The 18,532-nt window shown below is 36.0% G+C and overlaps 1 protein-coding gene across 3 annotated transcripts in view; it reads right to left on the minus strand.

Moving 5' to 3' along the window:
- Window positions 1-1,400: 1,400 nt before the first annotated feature.
- The window catches only part of LOC136037707 (uncharacterized), a 98,915-nt gene continuing 81,783 nt past the window's right edge, over window positions 1,401-18,532 (minus strand). For all 3 annotated transcript variants that reach the window (XM_065720471.1, XM_065720469.1, XM_065720470.1), the window contains exons 3-5: window positions 17,787-18,020; window positions 12,065-12,177; window positions 1,401-2,389 (exon numbers count right to left, since the gene is read on the minus strand). In XM_065720471.1, coding sequence (XP_065576543.1) covers window positions 2,261-2,389; window positions 12,065-12,177; window positions 17,787-18,020 — 476 coding nt within the window. In that variant the 3' untranslated portion in view covers window positions 1,401-2,260. The remainder of the gene's footprint in view (window positions 2,390-12,064; window positions 12,178-17,786; window positions 18,021-18,532) is intronic.

The following is an 18,532-nucleotide window of genomic DNA, read 5'->3' on the forward strand; positions in this document are numbered from 1 at the left end:
TTAATGTAAATTGTAAAAGCTTATTGCAAAAATAACTCTGAGAATCGCGAAAAATGGCCTGAAACCTAAAAAAAATTATGTCGGATCAAAATGACAACTGTACGATTGAAATTACTGCTGCTACTGGCAACTCACTGACGCAACAATCTGCCTGGGGTCGACACAGTTACTTACACTCTTCCATCCCAATCTATTTAAGCTTCCCTATTTAAAGCCTCCCGAGAAGTGCAAGTGTCTCCAAAAATAAATCCTTATGTCTTCCTCCCACCACACTAGGGGACGGCCTGCCTTTTGTTTGGCCTTAGATGGTTGGCCAAAAAGGACGATCTTTGGCAGTCTGTCAATCATCATTCGCAGTACGTGTCCTAACAATCTCAACCTTTCTTTCATTATTGCTCTAGATAACCTTTCTACGCGACAAGGAGTGACGTGACTCTCTTTTTTTGCTGTTTTTCTTTACTACAAGGTGGGGACTGAAACATCATATGGGGGTGCATAAGGGCTCATTTCAATGGAAATTGCTGTATCTAGTGCAGTAGCTCCCAACTGATTTTGGGCCACACCCCAACCAGGTATTTCTAAAATCTTAATGCCCCTCGCGTGACATTTAAATTTTATTATTCAAAATTGTACGTACATTCACCTAGAGAAGCTTAAAAGACCATTTACTTGGTATCTTTTTCGGGTCTCCCTCCAGGCATATTTTATGCTAGTGAAAACTATTGTCTCAATACAATACGTTTTATACAATGTATTAAGGCATTGCAATACTATCATGTATCCTTTTTACTGTTTACATGCACGCGAATGTGACGTCATTGACATGAAAAATGTTTTTTTCACAATTAAGACGCATATTTAGCCGAAGGGCACCCGTCCCGCCCATGGCCCACCAAAATATTACCATGCCCCACCGGCAAGCCTGCGTCCTACGTTGGGAATAACGGATCTAGTGCATTCTTTAAATAAAAAAGATAATATTAAATAAAATGCAATATTTAACATTAGCTTAGTCTTAATATGCCCTGCTTAACCACAGTCGATTCATGCTCTACTTGGCAACCCAGAGCCAAGGGATCAACTTCTGCTGAAGCAAGGCTGGACAAGAGGATAGAGGCTTTTTCCTGTAGGCAAGAGGTAGAGGCTTTCTCCTGTAAAAAACAAACACAGACAGCAACAGAATTGTCGACCCCCTGCGTGCCAGCAATGGCTCTGGAGCGTCTTTATCCTTTTTATTCTTTTTCTTCAATAAATCTTTTGACATCAGATTACATAAAAATCATAATTTTTTGAAAAGTTGATTTTCTTGGGTTCCAGGTAATAACAAACCTATGATGTCACCACTAGGACAAAAGGACATACTGATATAGGTGTAAAATATACCACAAAACGAGAAGGGCTTGTTTAATGACTAGAGTTTAATAAACAGCCTGTACTACACGCTTGGTACTGAAGTAAATTTCACAAGGAAAAGAAATACAAGGAAAAGAAGCAAGTATAAAATACATTATATCATACTATAAAAAGAGTTTTATGATAAAGGGAAGTTTATTGACCAATTGTACTATACACTTAGCACTAAAGTAGAATTAATAAATAAAAAGAAGAAAGAAGGTCGCTATAGTTTTATAAATAAACAAATAATCAGTATAAACAAATATTTACAGCCATTTTGGAGCTGTATTATATTTTTTAACTATTTCTGTTGGAAAAACACTGTCAGAGCAAAGAGACACAGGTATGCATCTTGAAGACAAAATGCCGCTTCATTTTCCTGTTTCAAAGGATTCACTAATGTTATTCAAGATGAACTCTCATCCAAACGCTTTTCCTTATGTCCTATTTATAACACTGTACTTCATAAGCCTTGAGTCACGTGGATCACGTGATAGCATCCACAAACTCTCAAGAATCGCCAAAAAGCTTAACCACTTGTCTTATTTAAAACACTGTACTTCACAAGCCTTAAGGAGAGGGCATCGCGTGATAGCATCCACAAACTCTCAAGAATCGCCGAAAAAGCTTTACCACTCGTCCTATTTAAAACACTGCACTTCACAAGCTTTAAGGAGGGGGATCATATGATAGCATCCACAGACTCTCAAGAATCGCCGAAAAACTTGACCACTCGTCCTATTTAAAACACTATACTTCACAAGCCTTAAGGAGAGGGAATCACGTGATAGCATCCACAAACTCTCAAGAATCGCCGAAAAAGCTTGGCCACTTGTCCTATTTAAAACACTGTACTTCACAAGCCTTAAGGAGAGGGAATTACGTGATAGCATCCACAAACTCTCAAGAATCGCCGAAAAAGCTTGACCACTCGTCTTTGTATCTTCTTTGTTTTGCTTTGCTCTTCTGACAGATTGATTTTAGGTAAATTTTCCTAAAATAGAAGCAGAAATAGGCTTAATATTTATGTATACACCGGGACATAGCATAATTATAAATAAGATTAACTTACTTAGACTTCGATCCTCCTACCCCTGGGGGTGCATAGGTCAGCGACTGTTGACCTCCAATTTGACCGATCTTGTGCCAAAGACCAAAGTTCATTCAAAGTGGTTCGGAGACTCGTTGCTTCTTTCTCAAGGGATCTACCAAGTGAAATGAGCTGTCTTCCCCTCCTTTGAATGCCGGATGGGGTCTAACACCATAAATCGTGTGGGAGGCGTTCTTCACTCATGCGGGTCATATGCCCCAATACTTCCATCTTCTCATTCTGATCCCATCACCAGTGGTTGTTCGGTATCAGCCCTAATCTGGGCATTCGTTACTTTATCGGTCCAATGTACCGCAAGGATTCCAAGCAGACAATTATTCTCGAAGCCAAGTAGTCTTTCCTCAGCATACAACGAAAGTATAAAACAATGGGGAAGACTTAAGAGTCATTGCAATTAAATAGACTTCTAGAACATCGACAATAAACTGAGAAGCCAACACACTTCTGCCAGATTAGTGAATGATAATAACAATCATAATCATGTTAAAAGGGCTTTAATTACTTCTATTTAAATCAATTTTATTTACGTTGGCCTACCTTTTACATAAGGTTTTGAAATATAAAGATCCTATAATTTCCTTAACCCCCTCTTCAATCCCTTTGCTCTTTGCACTAAAGCTTTATAGTTCTCTAAAATATTCCTTATTCAAATGAATAGGTTCTTGTATTTGAGTAGTTTCTCAAAAAGAATTCAGAAGAAAAGTTTTAATTTTAGTGCTTAGTTTCACATATAATTATCAGCTGAAGACTTATAATTAAGCAGGGACCTAGCTACAGTACTTAAAACATAGTTTGGAGTAGTTTTTAAAGGTGGGGTTGAAAACTTCCAGGTTGAGTTTAAACTACAGAAAATTGATTGGGTCTATTAAAATTTGCGTTTTTCGTTATTTTTACCCTCTTTGGGGGAAGATTGATGCTTTTTGGTACTATCAAAACAGGAAAAGCCAGCAGCTATTTCTTAGATGGAACCTATTAAAGAACTAACCATATTTTATAGAATTGCGATAATAAGTTTCAAATGGCAATTATCCCTCGTTTTTAGAGTTTTTCTCAAAATACATTTTTATTTTTCAACTACTATGGGATGGACTCCCTTCTTAACTAGATTGCAGCCGCTTCTACAACTATAATTATTTGTTTATTTTTTCTTCTAAGAATTTTTTTAAGGAGTCCAGAAAACTATATAACAAACTTTATTATTAGTGTTACCGGGGTTGGGGGAGGGGAGGGGGTAATAGTGCTTATCCTATTGCAACGATCTTTTGCTATGTAACATAAAATATTACGTTCACAGGCCTACCAGAACAGAGGAGGTAAAGGCAAGACAGGACATTATGAACCTCACCAGGAAAATTCTTTGAGGGGGGGCTTTTAAACCTCTAAAAAAGCTTTGCAACTATTCCAAATCGAATTTCGCATCTTTCGGTGTCCTTAATTGATGATTTTTCGTTAATGGTGGATTATTTGAAAGATCCCAAGCAGATGTGGTTGTGGCCGACGGGTCGGATCACCTTCTTATAATAAGTAAAATAAAGCTGAATCAATCAAAGGAAAATAAGCGATATGAAAGGGCTCCGTTATAACGTGAAATAAAAAGTAAAAACCTAAAGAGTTTTGAAAATAAGATGGATGAAACAAATTTTTTGCGTGTAATAGAGGAATAGTTTCCAAATACAGCACATGACCTCTTCAGTGAGATACTGACAAATGTAATAAATGAAACATGTCCCTTACGAAGAATAAACCCTAAAATAAATTTTCCTAAGAAACTATGTATACAAAAGCTATTTTAGCTTCAATAAAGCAGAAAAACCGACTTTATGTGAACTATTTAAAGGATCATTCAGAGGATAACCATGTAAATTTCAAAATTTCGGTATATTTTAAATTCAAAAAAGCGGAAAGCTCAGAAACTTTATTTCCAAAATGAATTTCATGAAAATCAAGGGAATATGAAAAATACATAGAAAACAATAAATAAACTTTTGAGTAATGCAAATTAAGGAAAAAGACTTTGAGATCAAGCGCGGGCTAACCTAACCACATCTGTGAGTTTTGGATCTGTTTTTGAAAGGCAGCCAGCAATTAAGAATTCCATTGAATTTGCAAGATATTTGGAAATGGAAGTGGCACAATTTCTGGCTACGATGAAGTCGAGTTCTAGCGGGATGGATGAGTTTTCGCTGAAACTCATAAATTCCGCAAAAACGAGTGTCTTACCTGTCTTGACGCACCTCATCAACCTTTCTTTAGATCTTGGAGTCTTCCTGGAAGCACTCCTCTTTATAAAAGAGGGGGGAAAATGGCCCATCGAATCAGAAGACCTATATCTATTCTTCCATTTTTCTCTAAGTTAAATGAGAAAGCGGTACATGCCCAGTCAAGCTATTATATTGAAAAAAGAATGAGATTCTAATGGAAAACCAATTTGGGCTCAGAAAAGGGCTATCTACGGATATGGCAATTCGGAAATTGGTTGATTGGTTGATTGGAGTAATGATGCATTTGAAGCTGGTCTCATACCTGCAGCTGTGTTTTCGATACGGTAGACCACTCAGAGCTTATTCAAGCTCTTGATTCGGTTGGGGTGAAGGGTTCAGTCCTGGAGTGGTTTTAATCATATCTACACAATCGGTATCAGATAGTACAAAACGGGTCATTTTTATCTTCAAAAAAGAAAATAGAGTGCAGGGTCCCACAAGGGGCAATCCTGGGACCCCTGGTTTTCATCATTTTTATTGGTCAAGTGAAGAATTACCTGTCAGAGGCTGGTGTCATCCTGTTTGCAGATGACACTCTGCTCTTTCTAGCTGCTCCTTTGCTTGATATTTTGTATAATAAAATTTATAATATATATTAATTTATAACCCACTTACATAAAAATATAAATAGTGGAGTAAACACAAGCAAAAATCAACAATAACATTAAACAAAGAAAAAACAAAAAAATAAACAACAATAAATCACCAAAAACAATTAAACAATAGTAAAAATAAATAAATAATTTAAATGAAAAAGCGAATTAAGCCATGGCGAGGCGACAATCGCGAAACACTGTTTCCGAAATCTTTTTGTGTAAACCAGTCAGCTTTTCAGTAAGATTCGGGAGGTGAAACTTATTTATTATTTACCAAAGAGGAAGATAAAGAAGATATGTACATAAACGGAAATAGGCCACCCGAATATCATTAAAATCTTTATTTCTAAGTATAAGATAAAACCTAAAAAGGCAAAGAGGGAAATGATCTGAAAAAGAGCTTCCCAAGGGGATTACGATTATATTGGCCTCGATTAGCACCAATTTAGAGTAACCAGCCTGGATCTTCATTCTAGCATCACAGACGGCACCTGTCACGAAAAGTTTTTAAATTTTGGTTAGTTTAATACCCAACCACCGCATTGAATCTACATGAGGGATGGAAAAAAGTTTAGAACTCACAGGTTTAGAGGTTTAGAGGTTTAAGTGAAAGACCGATTTTAGTAAAAGAACAAGAAACTTTACTAGCCATCTGCGATAGTCTGAGTTTAGACCGGCTAATCAGAAGAGTATCATCAACATAAGCAAGGTATGATACGTCAGTTAACCCAATAAAACATATAGAAGATATATTCTCAAGAATACTAGAAATAAAAAACCTGTAAGAAGAATAACCCAATGGACTCTTACCTCGCTTAAGAACGGACGTGACAGTTCCACCCAAAAAGCTATCAGGAGCAAGAGAACAACAAATACGCATTTGGAAAAGCAACTGTAAATGGAAAAACAAAGACGGGCATTTTACTTTAAGATGATAAACACTAGTTCCGTCGACATCAAAAGAGCTTGATTTCAATTTCTTAACAGTTGCAATTACAGCATCAACAGAAAGTGGTAGAACTTCTGCCTGAGTCAAGGAAGACGGGAGAACCGAATCAAACAACTTGAGTAAAATGCGTGCACTGCATAATTCACTTTGGAAAATATAACTGAATAGTGGTCAGACCACGCAGCTGGTGAGATTGGGCAATTAAGATTTGCTGCGTTATCTAATTTAGATGCATTAATCACTTTGTCCCATTCATTCTTGTTGGTAGGGCAATCTAACCCTTTATATCGGCTTGATCGCAGACGTTTTTTAAACAGACACTTAGTTTTTGTTTTATTTCAAATAATTTCCAGATTGCGGTTGACCATTATCAATCTATATCCACAGCCACAATTTGACTTTATTTTTCACGATTCTCAGTTTAGGGTCACACGACCATATTCGTATCCTTGTACTTTTTCTCACTCGCTCCCTAGGGACAGCAACCTCCTCAGCGTGTTTTAAACACCACACAATGTGGTTGTAGTACTGATTCAGTTCATAATTGCTTTTTGTAGAGCGAACATTTAGCATGAGTAAAAGATAGGGTACACGTAAAGAACCAAGGAGTATGGCCAGGATTGAAATATATAGTGCCATATTAGCATTTTTCCAGTTACTCCGAAAAAACCATTTAGAGGCAGGGGAATCTGCCTGGGATGTACTACTTGTTCTAATCGAAAAGTAGAATGATAATGGAAGTTGACCAATACCCTACTCATCTTTGTGGATGTGCACTGTTGAAGATGTAATAAACGAGGAACCAATCACATGATCAATATCCGACAGGCTTCCAGGATTATAGACGTACGAAAAAGATACATCTTTCGTAATTATTCTGTAATTAGGAAGACAATCAAGAAGGTTCATAGAACGCACAGAATCAAGCTTGCACATCACCAATAATAATAAATTCGCAAGCATCCTTGCTTATTCTATGGAGGAGAGTTTTTAAACTTGCACATGCTTTGAAAAATTTATTCAAATAAGTCATATTCTTCTCATCATGAATAATATTCATGATATTCATGATTCTTTTTTTATAATACATGCTAAGCCCTCGGAAGGCCTTCCAGAAGTAGAAGTAGCGTTTGTTGTGAAAGTAAAGTGATTAGCACTGAGACGCAGGAAATTAACACTCGTTCCTGTCAGAAATTGTTTCTGCCAGCATACAATGTCAAACTTACTGCAGAGTTCATCAATGGTAAGATCCTTGTTAATTTCCCATAGATATTACATGATTGATACAGACATTAGTTAATTTTAGGCAAATTATGGCCTGCAATTGCTTTGAGTTTAGGACATGTGAAGTTATACAAAACATGCTTGCCTCCACAGTTTGCGCACTTATGTGACAAATTGCAAGGCGAGTCTCTATCTAAGATATGGGGACCGGCACATCGCGCACATTTTGGTGTTACACTAGAACAAGAAGACTGGAGATGTTCAGGAGACCGGCAAATGTTACAACAACGGGGAATCGCCTTGAACTCGTAAACACCTAGGTTTTCATATCCTACTGTAATACCATGTCTTAATGCTTCGCATCTAGACAGATTATGCTGTCTCTGAATTTCTCACTTTTTCTCAACAGTATTTGTTAACCCTTAACTTTTCTAAAAATGTTTTTCATAATATTTTCTAAACTTTCGTCAAGTGTTAGAAATGATCAAATCACGGTTCGACGAAATGTGATAAAAAGAGTAGCAACAACGAAGTACTTGAGGTTTTTAATTGATGAAAACCTGTCTTGGAGAAACCATTCAAGTTTGACAGCTGAAAAATAAAGCAGAGGTCTTGGGGTGATAGAAAGATTTAAAAATCTAGTCCCGAAACAGATTCTAAAAAAGATTAATTTTTCTATATTTTGTCAGATGCTCTATATTGGAAAGTAATTTTGTAACATGTTTAAAATAGTACAAAACTTCAAATAGATCTGTAAAATTATTACAGGAATTTTATTATTCTGATGAGGTTCCTGCTAATGAGCATTATAAAAAGAATAAGTTAGTGGATGTATCCCAAATTCGAGATTAGCAAGTCACCATTTTCTCGCATAAATATTTGTATCGCCTGCTCACCCCTGCTTTTGAAAATCTTTTTACTCTTAATAAAGACCGTCATGACCATATTACAAGAAAAGCTGATAACTTAACAATGAGTTTAGGAGTACCACTAGGGCATCTTTTGTGATTTGGTATTCTGGTCCCTATGTTTGGAAAATATTGCCCGAGTGTGTGAAAAGTGCGCCTAGTCTTCTCGCCTTTAAGTCACGGGCAAAGAAGTTTCCTTATCTCGTGATGATTTCGATGCAAAGACCGCTCGAGGTTGTCATTCTATTCAAGCATTTCCCTGATTTTTTTGCTGTTAATTTTTTTTCTGTATTCTTCTTATCTTTTCCTTTTTCTCCTTATTCCTTTCTTCCTTCATCCGCTGAGTTTCTTTTGTGTTGAGAAGCGTGTTATGAATGTAGTCTTAATTAGCTGAGGGTGATAACCTCGCTTGCTCTTCCAGGCTTACAGCCTGTCTTGGCAGGTGAATGGTGAATAGTGTTTATTTTCTTTTTTAATAAACGTATATCTCATACACATATATATATACGTATATATATATATATATATATATATATATATATATATATATATATATATATATATATATATATATATATATATATATATATATATATATATATATATATATATATATATATATATATATATATATATATATATATATATATATATATATATATATATATATATATATATATATATATATACACTAGCTGTTGGGGTGGCGCTTTGCGCCCCCCCCCCCCCGAGCCACCCCGCGCGCGTAAGTCGTTACGCGCCATATTAGTTACGGCGCCATTGTAGTTGTGTCCCTGTGTCCCACCTGTGAATATAGCTAGATTTATATATGTGTTTCAAACTACGTAAAAATTGCGAATATACAACATTCTTGGCTTTCCCACTACTGGGAGCTTTCCGTTTCCAATTGCCAGCAATTGATCTGAAAATGTTTGACCAGAGTCATCGTTACACAGACAGACAACTTATTTTTATATATATAGAAGATATATATATATATATATATATATATATATATATATATATATATATATATATATATATATATATATATATATATATATATATATATTTTTCTTTTTAGTTTTTATGTAGTTTTTACCTTTTTTAGTTGTTTTCTTCTTTTGTATTTATGCTAAAGCCAAGGTTCAAACCTGGAGCCTCTCGGACCTAGAACCTGAAACATAACGCTTTACCAACTCAGCTACTTCGGCTTGAATACATTCGTTTTGAGCAGCTTCCTCGGGTGTTGCCATTGTAGGTTCTTCAGTCATTTTACAATTAGAAATTTCTCTTTCAACGGTCTTCTTACAATGAAAAATTTTTCTTTGAACGATATTCTTAAATACCTGTGTCCTGGTCGTCATTTATATTCCCTGTGTCCCGGTCGTCATTTGTGCCCCGGTATCCCAGTCTGTAATTTCTCTTTGAGTGTCCCGGTCGTTATTTATATTCCCTCTGTCCCGGTCGTCATTTGTGTCCCGGTCTGTAATTTCTCTTTGAGTGTTTTTTCTTTTTAGTATTTTTTAGTTTTTTACATTTTTTCTTTTTTCAGTTTTCTTTTTCTTCTTTATTTTTCAGCTTCACTATGAAATACATATCGCCGAACCTTTGTTTTTTTTTAACTAAAATCTGGTAGGCATTGATGCCCTTATCCAAGTCAAAATCCCAAACCCAATCATCATCGCTATCATTTTCAGTTTTGATATGTTTTGACTCTCGCTGTCCAGGTGGATCTTCATCTAACTGCGCGGTTTTGCGTTCTTTAGCCTCAAGCCTGTTTCCTTGCCGTTCTTTTGATTCCTCGGCACGCTTTCTTTTCTGACTTTCTCTATCAGCAGCAAGTTTTTTGGCATAGACTCTTTGAGCATCTTCATCGGCTTTTGCCATTGTAAGTTCATCAGTCATTTTAAACTTAAACATTAATAGATTTCTACGTGAACATATATGTCTTAAATACCATTAATGACTTCACCGTCAAAGCAAAAATGACGACAACTAATTTCATGACGTCAGCCGACACAGAAACATGACGTCACCTGATCCACAGATCCACAGACAGACAACTTATTTTTATATATATAGATATATATAAATGCAGTTATAAGTTAAAACTATCTAAGGACACAAATTTTTGTGTCCTTAGCCTGGCTCTTCAGGCAGCCTAGTGTCAGGCTCTTGGACAGCTGAGAACAGTTTTATGTTCTTATTATGCTGTAACTATTTTGTTCAATATATATATATATATATATATATATATATATATATATATATATATATATATATATATATATATATATATATATATATATATATATATATATATATATATATATATATATATAAAGAAAAAATTGACTGTTTTACAATCTTACTTTTCTAAGATTCTATACCTGTAGCTCAAGAGGGTAGCCATAATATTCATTTTATTTAAGGCTTAACTTCGTAGCTACCCTAGAACTACTGATTTTTACATACTTTTGCTAGTTTATATCCAATTGCAATTCAACTCTTCTACTGGCAGTATATTCTTTTACTCCTATGCATAATTTTACCGACAGATAAATTCTTTATTACCATATTAGTTGAGCGGAAGCATTAACATTTATCGCCAAAATGTTAAAAACTATCTGGTAAAAATATATTCCAAGCAGCCCAGGATTTACCAATGGCCCAACTAGGCCCGGGCCTAGGGGCACAATAAATTATCATTGACTGAATTTTATTCTTAAAAAAAACTATTCTGGTGCAATTTATCGTCAAAGTGCCAGGTTTGCTCCGCTACCGTGCACCATTCACAGAAAAGTGAAATTAAAACAGCATAGGAAATCCGTGGCCACTTATATACTGTTAGATGTCTCCAGGAATGGCAGCTGTGAGTTCGATATCACCTCTTTCTTTGATTACTATTGGCTCATCAGATACGTTCTGTTCAGTGCTTTCACTATCCCTGAATTTTCGGGGATTTCCCCAAAAATATCGGAAAAACTCTTTGGCCTAGAAGCGTCAAAGCTTTAAATCCAGCCCTGACTCCAAGTCTCTCAAATTTTTTTTGGAAGATTTATGCTTCAATAATATTCAAATTCGGATATATCAGGTAGTACTAATCATAGTTTAAGCATAGCGAAAAAATTGGGTAGAAGGAGGAGAATATAAAGGGATTTTGATAATAAAACAACAAGTTCAAAGACTTTTTTTATTTATTTTACTAATTTTAAGAAAACAATATTGATCATCAGTAATTTTGCTAAGTAGATGCATCACTACTTGGTAATACGTGGCTTGACAAATCTCTGCTTGGCAATACATGTCTTATGGTTTGACCCCATTTGCCACAATGCCAACCAGTAACAGGAATTGTCCTTTGAATTAGTCCCCTCAAAAAATAAATGGGTACCACATTAATCACAAATCACTCGGTAGGAACTACTCATCTTTTTGTTTAATGCACTTCTCAATACAAAGCAATTTAGAATTTAGCATCATGGTACTAAAAACATTACTGGATATTTTTTTTGAATAATTAATGGATCACAGAGCGCTTTTTGAGCTGAGGGGAAGAAATGCAGAAAAGATATCTAACATTTCTTAGGTTCTTTTTTCTACAAAAGTCAACATACCTTAACTGACTGACTTTGTCGCTGAACAGCCTCCATTTGAGCAAGATACAAAACTTCGGCTACAAATTTTGCAGCGGCATCCAAAGCTTCAGGGTCTGGTTTTTCATGTTTGACTAAAATGGATTGAAATAAATTAAAATTAATATATCCATTAACTGATTAAACAAATCACTGAAGTGTTGATCAAATATTAAATATTAAAAGATATCTAATTAGACTATTATGGTTGATTGAACTAATTAAAATTAAAGAAAAACTGAAACTTCCTGGGAGGGGTAAAGAATGAAACTTTGAATAGATTAGGTGGGGGGAGCGTGCACAGCTGTTTTGGCTTCTGGCGGCTTGGTACTGTAATGAATTGCCGTTAGTTGTAGCAGTAGTAGCAGTAGTAGTAGTAGCCGTATTAGTAGTATTAGCATTACTAGTAGTAGTAGTAGTAGCAGTAGCAGTAGTAGTAGTTTTGTCAGTCCTTCCCTGAGGAAAAGGTGAAAACATGATCTAATGAGAGACCATAGATCACAAGTCAATTGAAAAAACCTAATTAGAATTTAAACTGAAGCATAGCAAAACGTCCGAAGCAAACTCATTTCATAAACATATTATAAAAGACATACAACATTATATGCCCCGGGGGTATAATTATATCCCTTTCCCTGAGAGCTGTAGGAGAGGGATGTCTTCCTCACATACATAATTTCTGAAACCTTCAACTATGGTGAACAAAATTGTGATCTCCAAATTTTGATTAATGGTGTTAAGGGAAATGATGAGCGTGGAGGGGGAGAGGGGGGCAGGTTGCTCTCAAATTACTTTGACTCTTAAAAAGGACGCTATAACTTCTGATTTAATATCATGCCCTATCGGAAGTTTATACGACCGCCCATTCCATAAAAACTCTATATGCACTCATGGCATAACTTACAATCCCATCCCCAGGGCGCTGTGGGATTTTATCACCCTAAAGACATTAATATATATTCTTTGGACAATTTTAAACACATTCGCTATCTTATAATTTCAATCAGATGCGTTTGGTGAAAAGAGCGGTTGTCGGAAAGGGAGAGGGGCTAAATATCCTCCATCACTTTTAACGCCTAAACAGGAACTAGAACTTCCAATTTTCAAACAAAAGAGCCTCTTCTAAGGTTAAAAAACCATCCCTTCTACAAAACCTTAAATGCCCCGCGGCAATGTCTTGTTATATAATCTTTGGACCATTTTGAATAAAATGACTGTCTCAAAATTTGTTATTCGATGTATTTCGGGAAAGCACGACATGTTTGGGGAGGGGGGATAACTGCCTTCTGGTCACTTTGACTCTCAAAAAGGGCACTAGAAATAAATATTACCAATCCAATGTATATCCGATCCAATGTCCCCTCCAAAGTATATACAACCACCCTTTCTATAAAAAACCTTATATGCTCCCGGGGCAAAGCTTACAACTTTTGCTCTGAGAGCTGTGGGGCCGGGGGTGTCTTCCTCAGACAAAAGTTCCGAACTCTACAACTGCAATGAACAAAATTAATATCTCAAATTTTAATTGTATGTCTTTGGGGAAAGGATAACCCTGGGGGGAGGAGGTATTGCTCTCGAGTCACTTTTAACTTAGTTCAGGTCAGGCATTCATTCAGTGAACGCCTCTTGACTTCTGAGAGTATTAACTGTGGAAATAACCGGTTTTTGGTATTTTGAACTTATGTTGAACTATTTTATTTGGATAAAGTTCATTAGGGATATCTGAATACAGTGGATAATTTAGCAGGCTCTATGATCCACTGGGCCATCATTCCAATAAAGGTGATCGCCAACCGCATTCCATGGGTATGCCCACGCTAAGATAAGTTTCATTTTTGATTATTTTTATATATATTTTTTTGGGATCATTGACTTCAAAAAGGTGAAGTTCAAGAAGGGGAACTTGTCTTTGTCGCAGCTCAAAGGATATCCACTTTGGCCAGCGCGTATTGCAAATGTTATTAAGTCAAAAGAATCTATACTTAAGTTTACAGCTGTTTTGCTACGAATCTATTGATTTTCATGCTTTGATAGCTGCGAATCTTGTATCTTTTGAAGATAACTATTTCGACGCTTCAAAGCGAAAGCATAAGGGTGTAAATCAGGGCTTTCCAGAAAACGAGAGTAATCCAGACATTGACCTTGAACTTGTCAGGAAAAGAGATGGGAAAGTCTCTAGTAAAACGGCCACTGTTTCGTGCAATGCCTCAGCTCTCCAGAATCAACTTCTTTCCGCACAAGCTGAGGTGGACAAAATTCGTACTGACATTGTTAAAGTCACTAAAAAAAGGTTCAAGAAAAAGCTGCTGAATCAGCTGGATGGACAAATTGGACAACAATTTTTAAACAACAAGTTATCTTGGACAACTTGGACAAAAATGGACAACAATAAATAGATTGGACAACTTAAACTATATAAGACAATAATTCATTTCAAAAGATTTCTAATAGACACATCTGTTCTAGCCCAGTAGAATATTTCATAATAAGAACAATAATTGCAAGGTTTATGGCTAGGATAGATTTGAAAAGAATTATAGTGAATCAGAGTCAAATGTTTTGTTGTATTGAAATAAATCGAAGCAGGCTTTAAAGACAAAATTACTATGGAAGCTCAACTTATAAAAAAATACCACTTACCCTTTTATCTGGTAATCAAACCCTCCTGAGTTTTTTTCATCCAATCGAGGCCTAGCCTAGAATCAACCTTAATTTACCTAGAATCAACCTTAATAAAGCTGAGGTGGACAAAATTCGTACTGACACTGCTAAAGTCATTGAAAAAAAGGTTAAAAAAAAAAAGCTGCTAAATCAGTCGGCCCAAGACAACAAAGCTTCGTCGACACGGAACTTTGTTTCGCAAATTTATAATTCTAATTATAACTAATTATATTTCTAATTTATAACTAATTTATAACTTTAGGTAATTAATAACTTTTAATTACCTTCGAGTATATTGGGAAGCTCCCATTTTTTAGACAGTTTGAGAAGTCCGATTCAGTCTCTGGAGCGTAGAACAGAGAGTGTTGAGTAAAAAATTGATGATTTAGAAAAGGAGAAGCTTCTTGATTCGTCGGTATTTTTTGGTGTAAAAAAAAAATCCTGAGACTAATCTAGGCGCAACAGTACTCGATGTTATGCAATAAATGGGAGTGAGCAGTGTGTCATCTACGTACGTGTTAGCGGTGAATCGGTTCTGGCTCTTAAACGCCACATCAAATACGCAAACACCGTGTACGGTGGCTCCGGTACTGATTAAATTCGGGAACAAAGATATAACTTACACAGTTTATAAAGCTAAATTGAAACCTTGCTAAATCTGGTATCTTCGCTAGTGAATACCTTATTAGAGTGAAAAAATTGGTACCAGAAGGTGCTAGAGATCCATTTGGTGCTAAGAATGTTTGACCTGATCGTGGCCACATTTTCAAACGAGAACAAAGTGACTTAAATCCCGTGCGAATTAGGTCACTGACGCGCACCCTCTAAATCTTCCAGTCGGTTTAGTTTTTTAGTTGTGTTTATTTTCTCTCTGTTTCTTTTCCTTTTTCGTTGTGCATTCAGTTTTTTCTTCTGTCTTTCATTTGTTTTATTTATTTTCGTGTTTTTTCCTTCTTTGCTGTGTTGGAAACCAATTTTATTTTCCTTTGCAATGATGAATGATTGTCAATCTTTAGCAAGATTTATGAGTAGTCATTTTCGCAATTAGGGCCATTTGGAAGCCCAAATTGGTCGGAAGGATTTACCTGTTGCAAAGTTTAAGCCCCTCCACGGGAGTTCGTGCATTAGATCATTTGAAACAGGAAGGGGTAATTCGCTTTGCCTTTGCTCTTGGAATTGCCATCTAACTACTGGATATTTTGATTTCTTACCAATTATTTTGATTCTTACCAATTTCTCTTGGCTTATTTTGCCCAGGTTATGGTTTAGAAGTGAGGAGCCGAACATCTATGAACCATGGTGGACTGGGATTTTTAATAATGAAAAATTCAAATTACGTATTTAGAAATAATTTGGGGGGTTGGATTAAAGGTAAGCTAGAAAGTTTCTCTCTTGAAGTGGAAGTTGAAAAGAGAACATTTTGATTTGTATAATGTATAAGCCGCCCCGTGTTTACCTGGATGAGTTTATTGACGGTTTTGATGGGTCGCCTCGATATATTTCTTCTATTACTATATATCGAATATTCGATATATTCGATATATAATCGGCTTTAGGTTTTGTATCTATGGGTGGCCATATATAACCTTTTTAATCTTGCAACTGATGATATTTAGTTTTTTAATTGTATGATTTAAATTGATCTTTACTCCTAAAAACCTTATATGCCCCAATGGCATAACTTATAACTCTTGCCCTAAGGGCTGGGGGGATTTTTTATCCTTAAACGGATAATTTCCCATGGACACAGGGGGAGGGGGAAGTCACCCTCGAATCACTTGCGACTATTAGGGCACTAGTCCTCTCAATTTCCAATCGAATGAGCCCTTTTTGAAGTTTCTATAAAAACCTTATATGCCCCAAGGGTATAACTTGCAACCTTCATCCTGAGGGCTGGGTGGGGGGTTTTCATCCACAAAGGTATGATTTCCGGACCTTTCAACTGCGTTGAACAAAATAGTTATATCAAAATGTTGATCGGAAGTGTTTGGGAAATGATGGGTGTGGTGAGGTGATCTCCCTCTGATTACTTTCAACTATTAAAAAGGGCACTAGCCCTCTCAATTTCCAATCGATTGAGTTTTTTACGTTTATACAACAGTGCTTTCTATGAAATCCAATGTGCCCCCAGGGCATAGCTTACAACTTTAGCTTAGCCCTGAGGGCTGTGTGGGGCTCTTATCTTCCAAGACATAATTGCCGGACCCTTCAACTACGTTGAACAAAATGGCTATATCAAAATGTTAATCGGAAGTGTTTGGGGAAATCATGGGCGTGGGGAGGGGCAATCACCCTCCGATCACTTTTGACTATTGATAATGGCTATAGTCCTATCAGTTTCCAATTGAATGAGCCCTTTTTGAAGATTCTACGACAACACTTTCTATAAAAACCCAATATATCGCCAAGGCATAACTTACAACCTTTGCCCTAAGGGCGTGGTGGTATCATCCTCAAACATAATTTCTGGACCTTTCAATTACGTTGAACAAAAGGGCTATCTAAAAATTTTGATTGAGCCTGTTTGGGGAAACGGTGAGTGTGGTAGGGTGGTTATTTGCCTTCCAATCACTTTTAACTATGAAAAAGGGCACTAGACCTTTCACTTTACACTCGAATGAGCCTTTTTTGAAGTATCTACGACAACCTCTTCGATACGAAGTGGCCTAGTCTAAAACAAAAAAATGTATAATAGATTGTACCAACATCGTTCTTTACTTAGGCAGTGCTATTGCGCTGCCTATGATACGAAAATCATTCAGTTTGTTCACGTAGAATAGAAACTATTTCAAGGTAGTGTGAGGGGGTATTTGTATAAAACACTAAAAAAATAAATTATGTCAAAACAGAAAGCTTCGGAAGATTGATAAAATATGTGCAATTTCTTGTAGGTCCGTACCTTTCAACCTCATATATCAATAGGAGGCATATCAGTAATTTTATTTGATGTTCGGATACCAAATCATTATGGCAGATGGTTTAACCGATATTAATTCTAAATGACACATATAATTAAAACAAGTATACCTTACGAAAAACTTACAAAACAAAAAACTGTTGCTGCAATTGCCTCCTTCATGACGACGTGAGTGACGACTCTTTTTCTCAGGAACTAATAAGACGCTGCTTTTCCGCCGATTCTGGGCTTTAACTGATTCCTCATCAGACATTTCGTCGTCTGCCCCAGAAAGAGGAGTTGCGGATTCTGATATGACAACACTGTGTTTACGAGATGTACAGTTGCTGTCGGAGATCGTATCACTAATGGGAGCTGAAGCTGCAAAAAGGAAAAAATTGTAGAATAAAGAACATTTATTTGAGTTGAATTTGTTTTGTTTTGTTTCTTCATCAAAATAATTTTTCTTCATAAAATATAATCCAGCGATCAATACCTTAAAGAAGGTTTTTGAATAATAAGATATTTATTTAGTTTTTTTTATAAAATTTGAAAATGGTTCATTCTTCCGTTTCTGTACAAAGAAAATTACTTGGCATTATGGTACTTATTAGACTAAGAAATATTGTGAATGAAATCCTTTTGAGAGAACCAGTGTCGTTTTCGGAGGATGTCTCGAAAATATTTTAACTCTTTGGTTAATAATTCAGAAAATTCTCATTTATCAGGTCAATGTAGTCTTCAACTTTATATTTTACTGGATTCAATTGATAGAGAGGCTTTAGCGAATGTCCCATCCTTTAAACGTTACCGATTAGTAAATTTAAGTGATCAGAGCTATGTACAGAGATTATTTTGCTGCTTTTAAGGTTGGAAGTTAGGTTGGAAGTCTA

Source organism: Artemia franciscana, chromosome 17 (genome assembly GCF_032884065.1).
Source record: "Artemia franciscana chromosome 17, ASM3288406v1, whole genome shotgun sequence".
In the NCBI taxonomy this organism is placed as follows: domain Eukaryota; kingdom Metazoa; phylum Arthropoda; class Branchiopoda; order Anostraca; family Artemiidae; genus Artemia; species Artemia franciscana.